The following is a 22,103-nucleotide window of genomic DNA, read 5'->3' as shown; positions in this document are numbered from 1 at the left end:
ATGTTGAGTTATAAAAGTAAATATTTAAATGAATTCCCTTATCAGTGGGTACCATAATCGTGACAGATGTTTCCGGGTGTGATTGAGTGTCATGTCACCCTCCAAAATGGTGTCGAAGTCTTCCTCAAAAGGCGCTTGGACATAACGAGAGTTGCCTTAAGCGATGTGTGCATTGTACTCAGCGAGGCAATTGCTGTATGTGGGAGATAACACAAGAGGAACACGTAGTAATGAGCGACGTGACCTCGACATGTGGGTCACCCCCGGCACATACCAGAATCGTGAATAAAGCTCGGACCTTGCCTCCTAGATTACGGAATGAAGGCTTTAAGAGTAACTGCGCGAAAAGCTCCTGGGTTGGTATTATTTTGTGTACCGTCAGTGAAATCGGTGGTCTCCGCGAATAATAGGACGGGTCAGTTCACTCAGGGGAATATGTTATGATGGTATTCCCACTTGGACTAATGTGTTCAACCAATTTGAACTGGGTGGCTGTGGTACAATTTATGCAGATGATTTTCTTCCGTCAAAACGGCGAAGCCAAAAGTTTAGACGGCTGGTGAGATGGAAAGATAATTTATGCATTATGAAGAGAACGTCAGAATATTTCTTTAAACTGCTGACTCGAAACAATTTTCCACATTTTCACGAAACCATGAAATTTAGATCATATCGAAATTTTTTTGAAACGTGTTAATGCTTCTACACACGACTACACTTTACACGAAAGTAAAGAATTCCGTGAATTAAAATTTTAGAAAATATTAATGTGAAATAACAACGAGAGGATAATATTCCTCGTGTGACGAGCAACAAATTCATGGTATTCGCAGAAATGATTTTAAACAAATTGAAATATGTAAGTGAACGAGGGAAGATAGAATCTGACAGGAGACATAATGGCAGTGCATCACCTACTTTTTTGCTCACTTTTGATGCGGGAGACAATTTTTAAGGTGAATGCCCCTGTCGCTGAAGCCTTTGTCCAGCCAGTACCAGGTAATGGTTACCATCATTATTATCATCGCAGCATTCGGAAAACACTGCTCGATCGCACAATCACATCGATACCATCGGCCTTTCCCGTCACGCTTTGTCAATAAATTTCAGCAGTGTACCCTTTGGAACTTACCCCCAATTTCCGCTCGGGCAGCTTGCGAAAATTTCTACACACTCGTGGCTCACTCCAACACAGTTCCACTTCCATATCCATCGCTGAAATAAAAGCGAGAAAATATTTCAAGAATTTGTCGATCAAAAGTTTTATATTGGCTGTATTCCGTGCACTCGCGGATGAATAATCTGTAATGGAATTTGAAATTTTTCCACTGGGAGAATTTATGTCCAGTGAATAATTCTGAATGGTGCATCGGGTAATTGTACAGCAGCGAGAATTGTTGGTTGGCATTCAAGAGAGCAATGCGGATGGAGGGTATTACTATGGTTGATCGATCCGTCTTGTTAAAGGTACTAGAGCTAGTTGGGAATGCTCCGGTGGAAAAGTTTGGTCAAGAATTAATGGAATGGGGTGTAACTAATTCAGGGCATGAAACGAGACGCATAGAACAACATCCTCATGTTTTCAGTAAAAGTCCGACTTTCGCTCACTTTTTTCACTTTTTTCCCACAACAGTTCCCGCAAACACGAAAATGCATTCAACGGATTTTTTTTCTCCCTAATTGAAACATTGAAAGGGTTTTGAATTTCGATTTCAGAATTTTATTTGGTAATTTCGTAGAATGATATAGAGCCGCAATTATGAAAACATTATTTTGGCTCAGGTCTGATCGATAAATGAATTTATTACTACCCAATTTAATTAATCTGTGGAATATTGACGTTCAAAGCAAGAGTGTAAATGACAGCTACATTTCCGGAAATTGTTAATTTTTTTTTCAGCAATTCACAGGGAAAAAAATTGAATAAAAATTATTCAGAAAATCACCGGAAATTATGTATTGAATCACCAATGAGAATAACAGAGGTTGTTCATTAGCACAAAGTTATTATGAAATACATAAAGGCAAACACGATTTTCCCCTTGTTTCTTTCATTTCCTCGAAGTATAATATTTTTTTTCGTCGTACATAGTCATAAAATATTTACGACAGGAAAATAACTGTTATCTCCATATAGAGTAGGTTTTCACCTGTGTTGATAAAGGAAATCTATGTTAGAGCTGTACCGAGATTATATTATGCAAAAGCAGGCACCAACGAGTCAAGATAATGATGGCAGAAAAATGCAGAGTTGTTATCGGGGCCATAGCATGCTTTCAGTGATTTTGAAAAATGCCCTAAACATCGACCGCTCGCCGCTGAAAGCTCAACCGAGGACGAATGGTAGGGATAATCCAGCAGTTTTGCCCATCGTATTCTACAGTGTGACACGCGAGTAGATGTGATGCTTGTCAACATTGTGAATATCGTTAAAACTTGAAGTTTAGTTTATGGAGTTAATGCCAGGACTCTGCCATCTGCATTGGAAACTTGTTGATAGACGGGAAATTACTCCATCAGTTCAGTCAGAGGCACTTCTCCGATAGATGGGTAGAAATTCTATGAATGTAATCGTGCATGTTCGGAAACTATTTCGTCATAGAGCTTAATATTGAATTAATTGCCTGCACCATATTCACAAAACGTTTCAGTGAATTTTCCATCAATATCACAGACCTGTCATTTTACGGTGGTTAAATATGGGCACAAAATGTTACGTGTAAATATTTACATTGAATGTATAAAAATATTTTCTGTTCAAAATTTCAATTAATTAGTGAGTAGTGGAAAATGTGGTTGTTATGCAACCACCATTCAAATTAGTATTTAATCTTCATTGACCGGACTATTATTGTTACTGTACCTAATTCGATAGCGAAGTGGTAAAACGAGATAAGTTGACTCATCTCTGAGTGGAGGTTTTTAGCAATATCTCCGAATCGGATTTTTTGTAATTACATTTATTACAGCACTCAGTTTCATCCACAAAAAAGTCATGATGAAAATGTAGATTTATCTCGTTTTACCACTTCGTTACTGATTCTATATTGTCAGTTATCATTGGAGACCTAAAGATATAATGACAATTCTCGCACCTTCGATCAATGAGGAAAATAAAAATAACCAATTCGAACAATTCGATTGTCTAAACAATGAATCTGTTCATTTTAATAATAAGTAGTCACATATTTCAGCCGTCAATGACTGCAATAAAATTTTCAGTGAATGAAATCAGTGACTGTAAACGTTGACATAAATTCCTCAAAAAAATTCTAAAAATTAAATGATCGAATTTCCTCATAATTTGAGTAGAAAACTTCGAAAATGAATCGATATTTGAATTCTTATGGATATCAGAAACCTCAGAAAAGCAGTGCAATAAACTGTTCTTGACACACATCTCCGTTGGCCTTGCGCTCGGTTGAAAATCGATCCGCCATTTCTAACGTAAGTGCATAGTGGCGTATCGAAGGCACAACGCCAGATTCCTTGAGCAGACATTACCAGCGAAACTTTACCCCATTTTATGTATGAATGCAAGTCAAAAATCATATCCCAGAAATGGAGAAATTTCAACTGACAAAGGTCCACACATTTCTCTTGAAATTTCTCACGTTTGCAATAACCATCTGACGTTGAATTACTGCATGCATGTGTCTCCGGAAATTTTCCATTTCAATTTCTCACGAGTTCTATTTATTGATGGTATATAGATGGATATAGTAATGGACTTTTGCATTATTTAACGTCAATGGGGCATTATTAATTCACTGATCAATGACTTTGAGTCATGAATACTTGAAGAATGCCTGCGATGACAATTATGGTAGTCCTCAATCCGCTCCATAAAAGACGTTATAATAAAAATTTCACTAAAGCTTAGCCAGCTCTTTACTGAATTAATTTTTTTTTAAATTCCAAGTGATCATAGTTGATGGACATCACTTCCTAAGCTATTGGGATCCAACAATTTCTCCCTCTGAAATTAATAAATTGTACATTTGACAGTATTTAATGCTGTCTTTCAAAGCGAATCAAAAAGTCCTGAGGAAGTCTTTTATTTCCTCAAAATGAACCATTTCCTCGGGTGAGAAGCTTTATCGGACAAATGCAAGAGAGCATTACCGTCTGACTATCGTAAATACTGTACCACTGAGACCATCAATATTGCATTACGCCTCAAAGAGGCTGATATACTCTCGAGAATTTCAGATCTATCTTGCCAATGAATGGAAACACTCAATTTCAAATGCTATTTTATTTAGTCAACGTTCCGTTAATTCTGATCAAGTTTCAACGGCTAATGGAATACTGTTCGCATCAATCCCAAAAACCAATTTATAATGGACATTGTCGTCTCGAAGACGTTTGAAAGGCAAAAACCCATGAGATTTTCTCAACAGTTGGATTACACACCAGAAGTCTTTCTATTTGCTTCAGCTCCTCTGCTCCCTCTTGACTCAAGAGTAGAGTGAAAGAATGGTCCTGGAGTATTATTCTTGACGCTGGCGTCTACCATTCATCCTTATCCCCAGTTTTTTTTTCTGCTTTTATTACCCCCTTTGTACTTGACATCACAGAGTCTGCACTTTGTGCTAGTTTATTCGTGCAAGTTTCACTTCTCTCTTCCCCTGAATTTAATAGTTTTGCGCTTCTCATTACGCTCAATGCCATCGGAGGAATGTAATTCTAATTTTTAGAATTCTTGTGGTTAAGGGATGGACATATTTATGAGAAGGATCAAGTCAAACATCACAAGCTGAATTAACCACTGCACTGCGACAAATAATTCTTAACATCTGAACGTTGTGCTTTGAGACACATAATTTTGGTTCAATGAGTTAATCCTCTCATGAAGCATTTTAACCACGTGCTTTTGACAATGTTTTATGCTGTAAAATTTCCCTGCGTTTGCGTATTATTTTGTCACAGATAGACTCAGTCAAATTGCACAGAAAAATCGTGATTCGTTCATGGTTCATTCGAGTTTTGTGAAGCGCAAGAATTTAATAATAAACCGGAGAGATAAAAAAAATTCACTCAGTTTTATAGCTTTTTCGGAGCATATTCTATATATTGCATGACCGAGTGTGGAGGTTCAAATGGCTAGCAAGAATAGTTCACCCGTAATAAATTATTTTTAAAATACCATTCAACTCGTATTCTCATTGCACGTCGTTGCATGTCGAAAAATTCTCATCAAGAAGATAAAAATGGAACTCTTGTCACAAAACTCCGGTCACGTTTGACATGTTCACTGTCACAAAAATATAGTTTTGTCAATGAAATCTTCTTCTCATAAGACGTTAAAATGAGTGTTCGAGTAGGAATTGAAGGGATGTGGTTATTTAAAACAAATCTAATTACGAAAATAATTTTTTAAGTGTAACAATCACTCATTGAGAGAACTCTGTTCATCTATTTTGTTTAGTTCTTCGATTGAAGTTCGCTTTTCAAACGTATTACTGAATACTAATGGCTACGCTTGAATAAATTTTTAATTGGTAATAATGTAAAATCCGTCATAAGTTGAGGAAATCGATTAAAGCATATTAAATCCATTTGTACTACGAACTTAATAGAAATTTATTCAAACTCAATTTATTTTTCCTACGGGATTAAGAGAGACTCGAAAAATAATGGAGGAGAAAATTGCGGTAATCATTAATGATCATTACTCATGGTTTTATGTTGCCCTAGGGGAAAATAAGGCAAAGTGAAATTGTTTTTTTTTCTCCCCAGCACGCGAATATGGCTGAAGCAGTATTTCAAATTGCTTTCTCTAAATATGTGAGAACATAATTTTCTCCGAATTAAAAAATCATTTAAACCAAATGAAGATCTTAATTCAGTTTTCTACGTATTACAAATGAATTATTTGAAATACCTAAATTGATTAGTCATTCTGTATAATGACGTGCTTACATTGAACTTTTGTCTAAATATCTGAAATTTAGGAAACAGCCAAATTTTTATTATAACTTTTCTTTGGGGAGCACATTTAGTACTGTTATGAGTGTCATCACAGCGATTCCGCTGGTCTGCCCGGAATGACATGGTCATGTTGCTCAAACCCTCAACTTCAAGATAAACGAAATAATCTCGTTTGATCTCTCACTTCATCACTGATTATCAAGATTATAGAAAAAGTAAAAAGTGTCGATATCACCCTACCCTCGGCTGAGAATAGAAAATCCTGCAATGTATCCAACAAGAGGCTTCCTACCCTTGGAATATATTCTCCCTCAGAATATTATACATCAACAATTTTTTTTACGAACCCCCGGCGGCTCTACATTTTTTGCACCAGTTGGAACTGTTCCACAACAGGAGTTATCGACAAGCGTAGAGAAGGTACATCGACGTTACCTTTATTGTGGAAGCTCCGGAGGGTGAAATACACTCCCCTGAATATGTGTGAAAAGGTTCCAGTTGGCTCGTATGTTACCCTCTCCCTCCAGGTATTTCCGTGCATGATATATATGTGCAGTCATAAATGTGCACATATTTAACATCGGTTTGGAGCTTGAAACAGTCACACTGGCAGTCGACTGGCAAACCCATGGCTTACGCAAGAGAGAAGCCGCGAAATGCATATTCGGTAGCAGAGGTTGTGCCAAAATTTCTTGTCAACATTTTTTCCTCTGATCTTACATTTCCTAATGCATAAACAAACAATTACCGATTTCTTTTCTTCTCTTTCGTTTGAATTAACTTAGTTAAATTTTCAATCCGGTCTTTTTGCTCCGTCAACAGCCTCTTCGCGTCATCGATTTTTCCACGGGTCACTGATAACTACTCTCATCGGGATAGAAACTCGTTCGCAGTTCTGACTAATTACATATGTGTATTTGTATAGGAATTTTCCAGTTTGCTTTTCGCATAATTAAATTTTCAACACGTTTTCCTCGTTCCGGTTATTTACGAAATCCAGAGTTGATGCGCATAATTAGTTCACAAGTCACAAAATAGTTCTAGACTACAATCCTATAAACGATTTAGTACACATTCCTGGCAGTCTAACGAATGTAGTTAGGCGAGTTGGGAAAATTTTTTTTCACTGGTTAACAAAATTCACTAGAAATCCCATAGCCTCCAGTGGAGTTCAGATTTCTGTATTTCCATTTCTCTTTTTTTTCTCCATTGTCGATTAATTTATTCAATTTCCCCATTTCCTTTTACTTCTTAGAATTAGTCGGTGTTCGATGACATCGATTCTCCGGCAGGTCACTAACTATTCCTAGTAGGATAAAACTCATTCACGGTTCGGAATAATTGCGTATTCACGGTATCTTCAAGCGACTCAATTCTATCTGTCCTCTCACTTCGGAATAGCTAATGAAGCAATGAGCGATGTGTATAATTAGGTGAATAAAAATCAGAAGGCCATTTTAACGGAGACTTTTTTTGCAGTGCAATTTACAGTATATAATCAGACAGACGGCAAATTTTTTCTGACTGGTTAAATGAAAATTGATTAGTAATTGCTCGTGAGTAGAGGTTGTGCTAAAATTTATTGCCTAATTTTTTTCATTCTGTTTTTTTTTTCAATGTATTCCCCTCATTTGACAATTCTTCCCTTTCTTTTGCGGTAAATATATTCAAATTTTCAATCAGGTCTATTTCCTCACTGGACTCAGTCTATGCTCGAGGGCATCCATTTTTTGCGGGTTATTAACTATTCTAGCTGCTATAAAAACTCCTTCATGGCTCTGAATAATTAAGTATCGGGTGCATCTGTATCTGGCTTTTTCAGCTTACTTTCCCCGTAATTGAATTCCCTGTGGTTTTACCCCGTTTCGAAGTAGTTGATGGAAGCCAGAGTTGATGCGCATAATTAGTTGTATTAAAATCCGAAAATACTTTCCGCAGAATATGGAAAACGTGCATCGAATGTTATGAACAAGTTTGAAAAACTCCCGAGGCAGAATGATAACACGAATGATTTTGGAAATTCCTGTTTACACATGAAGTTGAAGGGAGCCCCGATATTATGAACATGGCAGCTAAACTTTTCGCTGTCATCGCGAAACATGGAAAATTCACCAAAAATTTCGTTTGAATGAGTGATCGTTCAAGCTTTCAATTTTTACGGTTTAAATTTCCGGGGTAATTTGTAATGTGATTGACAGGTTCGCTATTTACATTCAGCACTCATTCTGACATTCGTCATGCCACCCTCACACTATTGATTATTCACATTCTCTAATTATTTAGAGTTACCCATGGGTTAATTGTTCCTCAATTTTACGCCTGAACTAACGCCCCACCAGGGACTCTGTCAGGTCCCTGAGGTTTCCACTCACTGAAAAATTATACTTTTGTGCGCCAATTACCTCTAATGATGTACGCAACGGGTTCTTTGTGCGTGATAGCTTGTACAGCTAAATAATACTGAAGAAAGGCAATTCCCTGTAGAAGGATTATTCAAAAGTACATGTTTACATTTTTTTTGTTGCTGAAAGTTCAGCCGGAAATTACAAGCAGCTTGGTTTATTATTTCCCGGTGATAAAAAAAAACCCACATCATCGACAATCAGAAGAAGAAAATTGTCGGGGGTAATTGGAGGGCGTTGAGAATTTTCCGAGAAATGCCAAAGGCAAACTGCTATGACTGAGCCGAAAAATGAAGCATTCGCTCTGTACCTCGACTATTGACGCAATACTACAATGCGGAAATGGGAAAACTTTTGGAATGACTGGGGAAGCATCGTAAAATGCAGAGTACACTCGCGTGTAGGATGTAAAGGTACCAGATACCAATCCTCTCGGGACGTGAAGTTGCACGCATAGTACTGGAAATACTTCTGAACGTGGTGAATGAGGTGGGGCTTTGGCGTTCATTCAAAGAGATAACTTTTGTTTCTGAGCCCTCCACTTTCAATAAGGACTTGGGACTCTGTGGTATGGCAGTAGTGGTAGAGTCTTGAGTCGTGAGAAAGTGGAAATCTACGAAGACTGGGAAAAAGCCCACAGAATTTTCCGCATTTTCAAAAAACTCAATTTGCACCAGTTCTTTCAATTTCTTGACGATGAAACTGGCATGAAAAACTTTTCCCTGCATTTCTCCAGTTGATCCTCAAATCAAAGCACTGTGTTTGTCGATTGGGAATTTTGCGAATATACGTATCTCATTTCATGAATTTGTGTGCATATCGATAAGTCACTGATCGTTTTTCGACGATAACTCGCGAAATAATTTTCGCAATTAAATTTATTCTGGTGAGAAAATTCTTGATTGCATCATCTGTTGTTGAAAAAATTTATTCTTAAAGCAATATTCCAGAACAATTGAATAAACCTTTAATGTTCAACTGATATTGGCTATCAATGTGGGCACATATATAGACGGTTGGTTCACAACATCTACGTTGTCGTTATCACTCACGATCTAGGAGCAAACAAGAAGCGTCGAATCCATTAACTAAATTCATAGTTGGACAGGTGAAATATCTGATTATCAGCATGAGGGGCAGAAATAGAAATAAATTCGTTATTCAAAATGTTGGTCAATATGACAAAACAAAAGAACAGAGGAATGAACGTATTTCGAACCATTGGCAAAGTTTGTTCTTTGGCTACAGAGAAATTTATTAAAACCGACAGATCTTTTAAGGAGAATATATAATTGTTTTTAATTGCAACTAATTTTATCGCGTAATATACTTGAACCTCGCATTTCTCTCATGAACAAATTCAAATTATCCAAATCTAAAAGATTTAATATAGTTTGATTATTTCTAATTCGGGGCACTCTGTAATTCTTTCATCATTATCTTAATGAAACCTCAAACGATCGACCTCGTTTACCTGTCGATCATAAATGATAACGACGATGTCAATATTTGTAAATTTATCGGTTCTTTTTCCTTCTTGTTCATCGTAATGAAAAACTAATGAAATTAATGAATTGCTATTTGATACCGATACAGACTTAAATATCATGGTTTAACTGATCACGACCTGATCACGGGTTAAAGCATATATTAAGAAAATTATTTCTGGTATTCCTGAACTCCTTCAATCTAATGATAGAGATGATGTGCTTACAAAGGGCAATAAAGACTATCAAAAAATTATAAGGATTGAGACCAATTTTCCACGTGTCCACTTAGCCACTCCTTGTCTGCTACCTCATTATCTCCGTCGCATTTCAAAACTCCTAATGTCAATATCAACATCAATGTTTTTCGCCCCTCGAACCCTCTATTTTCCAGTTAATCGGAAGTACATATCACTAGAGTCTATCAATTGCACAAGTAATATATTATGCGAGATTGAACAAGCAGAATAAAATGCAATTTTTTTATCCAGGCACCATAGAGCCTTCCAGAATCTCTTAAAATCCAGCTGATGAACTCGAAACCAAAATGGATGCCATATTTAATTTCAAGGTTTCTTACAATTTATTCCAAGGTTACAATTGTTATATATCAATATTCATTATTTGTGTGTCGGAGCTTGTAGAATTATTATGTGTGAGTACGTGCCATATGTTATACATCTAGACGTTTGTCTTATGGCTTTAGAAAAGAGGGGATGACAACTTACGTATAAGACTGCCGAAAATTAATTGAAAATATCATTATCAGCGTAGCAATGAGAGTCCACATAGTTCTGGCTGCTTTGGCAGTTGTCTTCATGAGCCATGTAAGTATTATATTTTTCATTTATGTTGATTACAATTTTTTATTGCAAAGTATTGTTGCACTCTCATTGACTCAATAATCAATGTACACTAAAGGCTGATGCAGCTGCCCTTGATCGCCTCATCACTAGAACCCAAGGTTTTATCTCCGATTCTAAACGCAGTATTGCAAATAGCATTAATACTATGACCAATGATCACGACCAGAGAGTTAAAAAAGTTGGCGAGACGGCGATCGCTACTCTTCAAAAACTTACAGTGAGTTTTGCCATATAAATTTTATTGATCAATTGAATAATGTATAATAATTCGTCCATTTTTCCCTTGAAATTTCAAGCCTACTATCACGGCTGCTGAAAAACAGGGAAAAAATGTAGCCAAATGCGTGGCACCACTGCTTTTAAATAACAGAGAGGCTCTAACCAAAGCTGTGGAAGGACTCAACTCGTGCATCTCTGATAATATCATTCAGTATGATGAAATAAATGATAAACTCAATGAGTTCGAACAGGTGAGTAAATTATTTCAGTAAAGACATATTCATCTATGAGAAAAAACCAACGATTTATTGATATTATCATTTCCTCTGCAGCAAGGAAAACAATTTCAAGCACGACTTGCAGCTATTGATAAAGAATGTAAAAATAAGGATTGGCCATGGATATGTAGTGATGTGCGCGTAACCCGACTTGAAGGATACGTTAAATCGTGGAAAACTCACGCAGAAATACTGAAACGGTCTGAAACCAGGAAGATTGATGCAGCGAACAAAGCGATTAAAACATGCAGCACTCCAGTACTTAGTACGTTCAACACCGCCTCAAACATTGTCACTATCCAGGCACGACGATGCATCGCTTCTCTACCGATAGCACCGACCACTACTACTACGGTACCCACCATGATCTCCAACACCCCAACGACTGGTGGATCTACGGCAGGAACTGCGACTACTCAGTCCTCTAGCACCACAACTGTGGCATCTACAACTCAATCTGCGTCTACCGCAGCACCAGATTCTACTGTTGCACCTGATGACTCCACAGCATCGGAGGCTAGTACACCATCTACTACTACAACAGTAGCATCTACGGCTGCACCTATTACTACCGCGGCAACAGAAACTACTGTTGCACCTGCTGAAACCGCAGCATCAGCGGCTAGTACGTCATCTACTACTACAACAGTAGCATCTACGGCTGCACCTATTACTACCGCGGCAACAGAAACTACGGTTGCACCTGCTGAAACCGCAGCATCAGCGGCTAGTACGTCATCTACTACTACAACAGTAGCATCGACGGCTGCACCTGTTACTACCGCGGCGACAGAAACTACCGTTGCACCTGCTGAAACCGCAGCATCAGCGGCTAGTACGTCATCTACTTCTACAACAGTAGCATCTACGGCTGCACCTGTTACTACCGCGGCGACAGAAACTACCGTTGCACCTGCTGAAACCGCAGCATCAGAAGCTAGTACGCCATCTACCACTACAACTGAAGCATCTACGGCTGAACCTATTACTACTGCAGAAGCAGAAACTACTGTCATACCTGCTGAGACCGTAGCACCGGCGGAAGCTGCATAAACCTAGCATCACACCTGTGGCATCCACATCTCAACGTACAACGCAGCACGGGAAGCTTCTGCTGCACCTGCAGCCATCAATCCTTGAATAACTAGGATATCTATCCTCCTATCGTTCCGATGTTTTTTCCATTTGTCTGTTTTACTCTTGTATCCCGATAGGGGAACATTCTATTCGTTGATTCGGAATTTTTCAAATATATGTATTGATACATGCGTTTTTCGACCGTTGGTTGACGTTGGGTCACGAAATAATTTTGGAGACAAATTCTGTTTCAGCAGCTCTTGAAAATACATTGAGTATATTCACTATCCACTATCTACCTTAACTTTTCCCCCCTCATACTATTCAATAGGTTGTAGTATATTCAAGTCATTTCAATACGGCTTAATTTGAATCAGTTTTAATCCGAATAAAACCATGTATCTTCCCATGAGGTACTACTACCAATTATTAAAGAATATTTATTCTGATTCATTATTGATAGTCTCATAGCTTAAAATATAAACACTGGAAATAAACTATTCATTTGTATCATGTTTTAATGATATCGTAAATACCGAATTATTAAACTCCCATTCTTAAATGTGAACCAATAATTGGTTGAACATGAAAACGAAGAATGAACATTAAAAATGACCATTTAATGATCATTCAAATTGAATTACCTAAAGTATCAGTTTCATTTGAACGAATCATTCAACATTGGGAATAATCTGGGTAAAATTACTTGTAAATTACAAGTGTCGTTAACACCATCCAACACGTTCTGTTAAGGAGAGTTCGATCAATAGTGGCTGCTCCTCGATAAAATACCATCGAACCGCAGCTGAAACACCTTTCGAAAACAAAGCTTCGAAAATTTAGGAGCTGGTTTCACTCCAGAACATTCTCAAACAGTTTTGCTACAAAGAGTACGAAGCTTCACACAAAAACTCCCATAAAACATTGGAAACTTTTACCACCTTAATCTTCGTATTCCTGACGAAACAATAGATTGATGTCGAGAAAATTCACCTAGCTCTAGTTCATGAATCACAATTCGATATAATCCTCTGCAAATTTATGCTATCTACGCCAGCATTCCCGATGATTCATATTATAGTAGAACCTATCTCCAGCGGATTGTAGAATTGCTCTAAGCTGCTTAGTGGAACTACTGTGAAATCAATTGAACTGCCCGATTTATCCAATGAATCGCGATAATGATTTATAAGCTCTTCGGGAATTTACACTGCTGCGTTTTCAGAACGGGATTCCGGAATGATAGTCATTTCCATTTTCAACTTTAAAAATTTAAAAGCACGATCAAATGATCATTTTGCAATCGTATTCCGATGGAGTTATTGATATTTCTCCTCTTTAATTTAACAGAGTTTTTCCAACATTCGAAAGTTCTGCCTGAGTTTTTAGTTTTCAGAGATTTTGCAATCTCTGCGAAAGTTTCATCGAGGCCATTCCGTGTGTGTGGAAACGCTGGTGATTTCAGTATTTTTCATCTTCTTCAGAATGTCATCCTCTCCTTTGACTGTTCTTCAAAACCATCTGGTGCTGAAGTCGTCTGGGAATAAAACAAAAAGTGTAGAAACTCCTAGTTTTTTCTTCAAGATCTAACCTGAGAGTTTCAAAGAGGAAATGTTGGACATCGGGACATGACGTGAACGATATGTGAACTCGCGTATATCAATGAATTCCTATATGATGCAACAGAGGCTAAATATGATCAGAAGGCATCTGTGAAAAAATAATCATTGCAGGCAATTTATATCATACGAGAAACTATCTCCGACTGATTCTCTAATTGCTTTAAGCTGCTTAGTGAAACTACTCCGAAATTACTTGCGCTGTCTTATTGCGCGAATGAATTTCCACAATAGTTCATAATCCCCGAGGGAATCTCTGCAAAAAATTGCTATTGGAAGGAGTTAGATATTTCGACCCAAACATACAACACTACACTAATAACCACCTCATATTTATTCCTAATCCATCTGATTGATTTGGGATGAAATTTCTCCACCATCGATGGATTAATTCCGATTTTGCAGTTTCCACCCTTGTGCAGTTGTTATTCCAAATACCATTGCAACCCCTTCATCCATCCACAGACGCAGGTGACTTTACAAATTTTCATTTTCAAGGTGTCATCCTCCCCTTCGATATTTTCCTGAAGCAATCTGTTGGTCAACTTTTCTGTTATAAAATGTCAAACAGAAACTATATAAAACCTCAGATGTTTCTACTTCCCGCAGATCCGACTTGTGAATTTCAAGACATGAACGTTGGACATGGGGACATGACATAATCAATATCTCAACTCATGTGCATCACTGAATATGTCTATGATGTAAAGAAACCATTGCCAGGAAAATAGCTCGGAAATACCGGTACCCGAAGAAAGAAGCAACAGAATTATTGATGGCTATCAAACCTTTGGGTGAGATCAAGGCCGAATGTGGATTACTTGAAAGGATCCGTAAGAGGATCCAGAAAAAGATGGGAGTGGTAAGAGCAAAAAGCTTTAGTGTTTCCAGAGAAAATGTAGCGAACGATCCATTAGGAACCTCGACAGTTGGCTCAGTCTATGCCCACCAATTTCCACCGAATAGATACTGCCCCCGGTGCGCTATATACCGAAAGGTAACCACGCCTGAATAGTGGTCTAGATAACTACGAGTTTCCGGCCAGGTTGGACGGGGCATCCGTTCCCGTGCTCAAGCCCTTTCCTGAGCTAGAGTGGAAACCCTGTCGTTCCAACTTTATTTATTATCGCAAAATTGGTTTTGGAACTGGGATCGTGGGTGCATTCGCCATTAGGGCGACCTACAGGGAATGGAATGGCTTGATGGTGAATTGATGATGCTACTGAACCATGAGGATTAACTTATGGTGATATTCTTTGACTATGGAATAACGATAGGATCTTTCCTGTTGATCAATTGGGACTGGACCAAAGTGGATCCAACCAATTGCAGATTCGGTTGTTGTGAGGAGACGCACTCGAATTTTCATTCATTAACGTTGTTGTACAATTCCGAACAAATTATTCAAGTGTTCACTTTACAAAACGTTGTGCAAAACATCATTTGTTGTTACATTATTAATGAAATAAAATTTTTTAACCCGAGAACCAGAAGGGATTGACTATTAAGACGTTCAGGGAATACCCGGGTGCCTATTGACAATCACACCATAATAAATGCTGCTCACAAAGGGTGATTTTGATGGCATAATATGTCATGAATCGCCCCCGACGTTGAGATTCATAATAAATTCAAAACCATAGTTGAAGTGGCCGCTCCCTCGTCTAGCAGTCGAGACCAAAAAAGGTTGAGACTACTCAAGATGGAAATGAGACTGGCTGATGGTATGAAAATTTAAGTACACGAGTGAACGAAGGAAAAAGCGCGTAAAGTTTCCCATTAAGTTTGAAACTTTGCGAATGATAGAATAGGGTCTAATTCTGCAACCGAGCAACCGACAAATTCGTAGTCTTTCACAATTTCTCTTCTCGGCGTAAGAGAAGCTCTACTTTCGTTTTCAATGGTATTATCATGCGAAACGGTCCGACTACTTTTGGTTCGTATTCCGAATCACCAGATAAATTATACCCCTCTGAACTCGTAGTTACATCTTGATATTGGGTTATTCGTGGAGATTTATAGGCCACCGGCTGCCACAGCGTTTCGCCTTTCTGGTTTGCACACTGTTACGCTTGTTTAATAACGTCTGCTTCCTCGAGCTTCCGAGAACACTAGGTTCAAGGGTCTGTCTTTTTACTCTCGTACAATTAATCGTCTGAAGAGAAAATTGTCAAGTATACTTGGCATCTTATTGCATAGACAAAGAAAATAAATTCCTTCATTATTGTACATATGATGAAATGGTCAGAAAATCGATTGTTAATTGATTTAACGTGGAAATTGAGATACCAGTTCATAACGTACGACGCGCATAACATAATTATCGGAGTACCCGGTAAAAGTACTTTGCGCGCAGGCCAGACCATGGGAAGAGGGAGAGTAATGTCACCATGGTTTCGGCTCTAGAGAGCCGGAAACGCAATTAAGAGCTTGCGAAAGAAACCCCACGGTATCTATCGTAATTTCGTCTTTATGGCCTCGTTAAATTTATTTTTTAGTGCGGGTCATGAAGGTCTCTTAACTGCTATTTTGTCTCGCTATTATGTTTCTCTGCGGGAATTATCAAAACAAATTTCACCGTTTGTGGGGTAATGTAATTAAGGCCTGGACAGTTATTAGGAAAGCTTTGGGTGGGTGTGAGGAGGGTGCACACTTATTTTTTTAAGACAAAGTCTGGCCTTATATCTCGAATCTCGGATGGAAGTGTGATAGCTTACGCGGTTTAATTAAATATATATTTTATGGATCCGGAGCTTATATGGCGTAATATATTGCAAGATGTTATGATAATAATATGTATAACAAGTATTTTGTTTCAAGTCAGAACAGGTCTGTCATTTTAAATGATTTGAATATTAAATAAAGGTGAAGTTAGTGAATAGGTCAGCCTTTGTGGTCAGTAACTTGAATTAAGATGTTTATAGACACCGATTTTTCAGATAGGGAATGACTTTGATTGATCCGCCCGATGGTAATACAGAGTAAATGTAGGTCTCTGCACAACCTTCTTCGAATATCTGTATTTGTTTCATGCTACCGACTGCAGGTCTTGTGGCTGTAGTTACTTTACGGTCGCTATTCGTCCGGTTGTTGATGTAAAATAATGGGTCAACTTTATTTGCTAGCTCAGAATTTGAATTTTTCCGCTGAAATTAATCATCTCATTGATTAATTAATTGATTTACTGTTATTACCCTATAATAAGCAATAAGCAATTCCCTGCTTTCCAATATTTTATGTAAATCAACAGAAACTCGTTAATATTACAAAATTAATATTTACTCTAGGTATTCATTTCAATAATGAGACTGAATTGAATTTACCTGGACAACCAATACCCGGGGAGATCGATTAATAGAATGCATTCCTGTACCAATTTATGTCTACGCACCTACGCGACGACTATAATATAATCTTATAGCCTTACATGATATCCTAGTGCTATCTTAATAAAATACCGAGCACATCTGTCTATCATATTCTCCACCGGGAATTTCTCCATAAGTTTTCCCGATACTACATTTATACATATACAGACGGGTTGTATCAATTTGAAATTTTTTTAACGATAAAAGCATCGATCGGATTTCAGCAGAATATTATTTTTTTGTGCAGGAAACTGGAAGAATGACAGCTTTCCGAATGAGATTGATTTTTCGCTATTTTTTTGACGTTTTTGAGTTGAAGCGCGCGATGTCAACAGTATTGGAATATCAGAATTCATTTTCAAAGCTGCTCTTGACAGAAAAATATCAATACAGCAAATACCATATATGTTTCACATGAAATTATTTCATTGTTGGCATGCAACAAAAAGAGTTGGGGAATATTAACCAATTTGATAGAAATTGGCTGGCAGTCGTTTACAGAAATAGATTTTTTCTTGTCGTTACCAGAGATATTTCAGAAAAATTTGCAATAGTGGTAGGTCAAGATATCATCTACTATATTATGATCATTTGATATAAAAAAAATCGATGGGCTTTTCCTGTGGAAGGAATACATTAATCCAGGACAGGAATCGTCCAGAATTTCAAAAAAAAAAGCTTCGAATCATATTCTCAGGTCATTTATTGAATAATAACCGTCTAGCTCATCATAATTCTTATGTTGAGAGTTACATGATCTTCACCAGGGAATGACTATCCTGGAGGTACACATTCCAAAAGAGATATTGTCTTCGTTGAATACTTGGTATAAGATATAAAAAATCATCAATTTGTGACAATTTTCCCCCCGAATTAATGGTGTTTTCTGCAGAAATTCATGTGGAGGTGCAGTTAAAACTCGGCCCTGACTTGGCTGCATATGAACAGTATTTTGCAGCGAGCGGTTCAGGCACCCCCAACTCCACCAGTCCCGAAATGGAAAAAAATGGTGACATCACTTTTCATAACCAGCGATACACATACAGCAACGTTCATTGCCATCGTAGCGAAAATGAAATGCAATAAAAAAAATCGAGAGAGTTCCTATTTCGACTGTATAAATTGCACTTGACCGTTGTGAGTGGATATCGCGTCTCCCGCAGTGGTCTGTTTTCCAGGGTATATAGGGTTTTAGAGCATTATTTCAGTGGAGAATTTAAAATTAAATTTCCCATGGCGCTCTCCCACTTCGAATTTACCAAACTATGTTTCAGCGCGAGGGGGACGAAAGGGAATTTTGTGTTCACCAATGGCCTGCATTGCAGACCCCAGCGGTTTGGCAATCGAGCTGTGGTTGGATCAATGTGCTCATAGGTGTTGCGAGATGGGGATAAACGAATTTTCCCTACTTGCCGTGAGGTAATCGGCTAGCATATGGAAGTGTGAATAATTCTGGGAGAATTACATTCACGATGAACAGATATTTCTGTTCAAGTGGATATGCTTCATTCTACTTGTAGAACATGTTTAACTAGCAAATCAAAGGAAAGCAGAATTTCCCCGCTATTAAAGGGTATGTAATGTATATAAATTGACGATTGGAAGAATAACTGTAAATTGATCTTAATTTGATTTGAACTCCATTTGAATTTTAATTTGAAACATTGTCACATCTTCTTTTCCTTCATATCAGAAATTTCACGTTTGTATACTGAGATTATGTGTTGCAAATAAAAAAACTCTATCATCATTATCACTACATTATTTTCAGATTTTTCCTGTTTTTTGTTTCAAAAGATAAGTCATGAAGAGATAAAATCGACTCAGAGTCAGCTCAACATCCCTCAATGAACGTTATTATTAGTCCAAATATCAACGGGTTTCATGGGATTTTCATTGTCATCCAGACCAACATCGGAAACTTCTCTCTTACCACAGCTCACCAGTCATATTCATCTTCAACTTTGTATTTATTTCACCATGTACTATTCGAGTACACAGCTAACATTGTACTATTTGTTGTCAAGTTCTCGGTTCTCTTCTTACTTATCGTTCAACACAGAGTATTCGAGACCGAGAGATGCGGAAACTAGTCAAACATTGCGTCCCAGACTGTTCTCAAATAATATTCACATCTCAGTCGCGAAGACAATAGTCTTGTTGTTGATATTATTCAGTTTGAAGACCTTATTCTTATTTTTTGAAACCCACAAATACACAGGATTAATTTTAATGATTAATTTTCGTTCCCCCGTATCTACTGTCTCATGGAACCAAGTGAAGCGTATTCTGTGAAGAAACACATTTGATAGGAGTAACTATTTATTTTTGATGATTTTTGACGGAAATTTAGAATAAAAAAATAGTATAATACTATTTCTAATCTGAAATGCCAATTACTGAACACGTAATTATGCACATGATATTGTATCTGACCCGATTTTCAGATAATAATCCTATATCACTTGCCCAGACCACAGCTTCATTTTTCATATTATTTGGTCAGCAGGTTTCATTTTTGTTTTCCGCAAGATAAACAATATTAATTTTATTTCCCATCACATCCCCTGTGGACTTATAATTTTTGCTCCCTGACTACAATGCACGCTGTATTAAATTTATTTCCCATCCACTCAGTCATGAAAGCGAATAAATCGGATGATACGGTAAAATCAATTTGATGGAATTTACATTTATTTCATGTGATTCGAGGGACGAAATTTAAATTCATACTGTCGTCAATGACTAGCCCTCATGGAGATATCGACATTTCCAGTTCGTAATTGTGTATTTGATATTTCATTTTGGACTATTCATAAATGATAGGCATCTCCCCACTGCACCACACTCAGTCCACAATTCTTTCTATTTTTTCCCAAACTACAAAATTCGTCGAGTTAATATTATTTTCAATCGCATCGACTCGCTTATGAAATCAAATAAATCGGATGGTGTGGTGAAAACAATTCAACTGGATTAGCATTTATTTTATACGATTCGAGGGGAGAAATTAAAATGCATAAAACCGCAAATTATTTCTTCTCATTTGAAAATCGGATTTCCTCCATTCGCCGCCATTACCACTGCATTATTGACGCCTCATTTCACGGGCGTTTCTCCCCCTAGAACCACTGAAACAACCATCACTCTGATGAATGAATCATCATTATTCAAAACCCAATGCTAAATGGGATTCAGATGCTCATTTGTTATCATAAAAACAAAACCCGGGGGTTTCTTTTTTTTGGGAACGTTATGCTTTGGTACAGTCAGTTATATAGAAATGGCTGTAATGTTGGACATTTATTTGGCGTAACTGCCCTTAAGAACTCGCCTCGTACCAACGATGAATCTACTGTCGGGCCTCTATGGGTCTCGATAAAGCTCTTCCAGCCATACGGCAGATATTTCAATGGAACGACCGCGTTAAAGCACACCTCCTCACCCACTGACTCAACTCGGGATAAATTCCTAATTGCACTATAGAGTGGATATTAATCATATATGTGTGAACACCTTGCGGGCATGTGTGAAAGTCATTAATTTTCAATGTTCCTTTTCTGAGTGGGAGTTTTTCAGTGGAGTGTTTTACTCGGTAGTCATATTTTTTTTATTAAAGTCGGTCATTGAATTTTGATGTCGTCAAGAGACTCGTTTATGCATTAATCAAATTTTCAAACGCTTTTTGATCGTAAAAAATTCAATTATTTCCGGGGGCGATGTGAATTCTATACCACCGTCATTAGTCGCTTCCGAAAAAGTGATAAAAAATTTCCATAAAAAATCTAGACTTCAGTAGGCCATTCTCTTGGATTGTCACTGAATCGTTTGTGAGACCTGTAAATTTTCATTTAAAAATATTGTAATGAGCATTTCAACAAAATCCTCCAATAAATAATAAAAAGTGCTAGAGAAATCCAGAGGAATTATCTAGCGAATTTTTCATGGTTTTATACGTCGTTTTTTCATGCGCAGCAACCTCCACAAATATCAAACTCACGATGACATGTCAACTGTCATCCACTCACATACTCATCCCCGTGAGAAATCCCCTCAATAGCTTTGAATGTCCAGCCACAATAGTTCCACTATAGAGAACAAAACATCCAGCACCGAGGGAGTTAGAATCCATGGTTTTAGGGATAGAAAATGGACTCAGAGGATCATCGCACCCCCTCGTTGCACACGTCTCCCTCCCCATTGAATTTTCCACTCTCTCACTGTATTGTCTCTCCCACTCCACTCACCCACACCTCTCACTTTTATTAGACCACCAGTGGAGATGCTGGAAACTCATCTCACAAAGGATAAAAAAAAAATATCCTTTTTCTCTCACTGGTAGAATAGTGTCGTTCTGGGCATTTCTCTCGTTTCAGTTGACGAACGATCGGAAGTACGTATGCGGGGATTTCACTAGGTAGATATGGGTCAGCGTGGATTTTGTTACGATGAAAAATTGTCGTCGGCAAACTAAAACTCACCGAACCACGTTTTACCTATAAAATGACAACGGCAAAGAGCTATACACTCTCGCTGCTGTGAGGATTCACAAATGTTGCAGCATGTTCCATGAATATAAGAGCTTATATGTACACTATGGTGTAATATTTCCGGCGTCGAGTGGAAATGATAGATCAATTTTTTCGAAAAAATAAAAAAATAATATTCTTGGAAAAAGAAGAAAATATGAAAAGAGCCGAGGTAAAAACAAGAGAGCCATGAAAAATTGCATCATTAATATTCTAGGTTTTCCTCGTTCTTCATCCATTCTCTGGCACGAACCAGTGAAGAATGGAAAAAAAACACGTTCAACCCGACAGTGTTGGGATAAATTGCCTTACCTGTAGCTCCTA

At 37.7% G+C, this 22,103-nt stretch overlaps 2 protein-coding genes across 15 annotated transcripts in view; one reads left to right on the top strand and one right to left on the bottom strand.

Annotated features, from left to right (window-relative positions):
• Positions 1-22,103, bottom strand: part of LOC135168434 (protein artichoke-like) — a 199,795-nt gene that overhangs the window by 42,445 nt on the left and 135,247 nt on the right. For 7 of the 10 annotated variants that reach the window (XM_064132701.1, XM_064132691.1, XM_064132613.1 and 4 more), the window contains one exon: positions 1,133-1,215. The exons of 2 other annotated variants lie outside the window; for them this stretch is intronic. The gene's annotated coding sequence lies outside the window, so the exon portion shown is untranslated. Of the gene's footprint in view, positions 1-1,132; positions 1,216-6,369; positions 7,107-22,103 lie in introns of those variants that run through there. One more of the 10 variants, XM_064132675.1, reaches the window with a different exon arrangement.
• LOC135168480 (uncharacterized) lies at positions 2,411-12,668 on the top strand. 5 transcript variants are annotated; one of them, XM_064132716.1, is made up of 6 exons: positions 2,412-2,550; positions 10,315-10,416; positions 10,530-10,650; positions 10,745-10,906; positions 10,986-11,159; positions 11,241-12,668. In XM_064132716.1, exons 3-6 carry the CDS (start codon positions 10,600-10,602, stop codon positions 12,237-12,239), a joined length of 1,386 nt encoding a protein of 461 aa, XP_063988786.1. In that variant the 5' UTR covers positions 2,412-2,550; positions 10,315-10,416; positions 10,530-10,599; the 3' UTR covers positions 12,240-12,668. The 5 variants fall into 5 exon arrangements, with proteins under 5 accessions (XP_063988820.1, XP_063988786.1, XP_063988796.1 ...); XM_064132736.1 differs by having other exon boundaries at positions 2,464-2,567; XM_064132745.1 differs by lacking the exon at positions 2,412-2,550 and adding an exon at positions 8,569-8,825.

This window comes from Diachasmimorpha longicaudata, chromosome 1 (assembly GCF_034640455.1).
Source record: "Diachasmimorpha longicaudata isolate KC_UGA_2023 chromosome 1, iyDiaLong2, whole genome shotgun sequence".
In the NCBI taxonomy this organism is placed as follows: domain Eukaryota; kingdom Metazoa; phylum Arthropoda; class Insecta; order Hymenoptera; family Braconidae; genus Diachasmimorpha; species Diachasmimorpha longicaudata.
The sequence above is the reverse complement of the archived record's forward strand: the minus strand, read 5'-3'. Positions and strand labels throughout refer to the sequence as shown.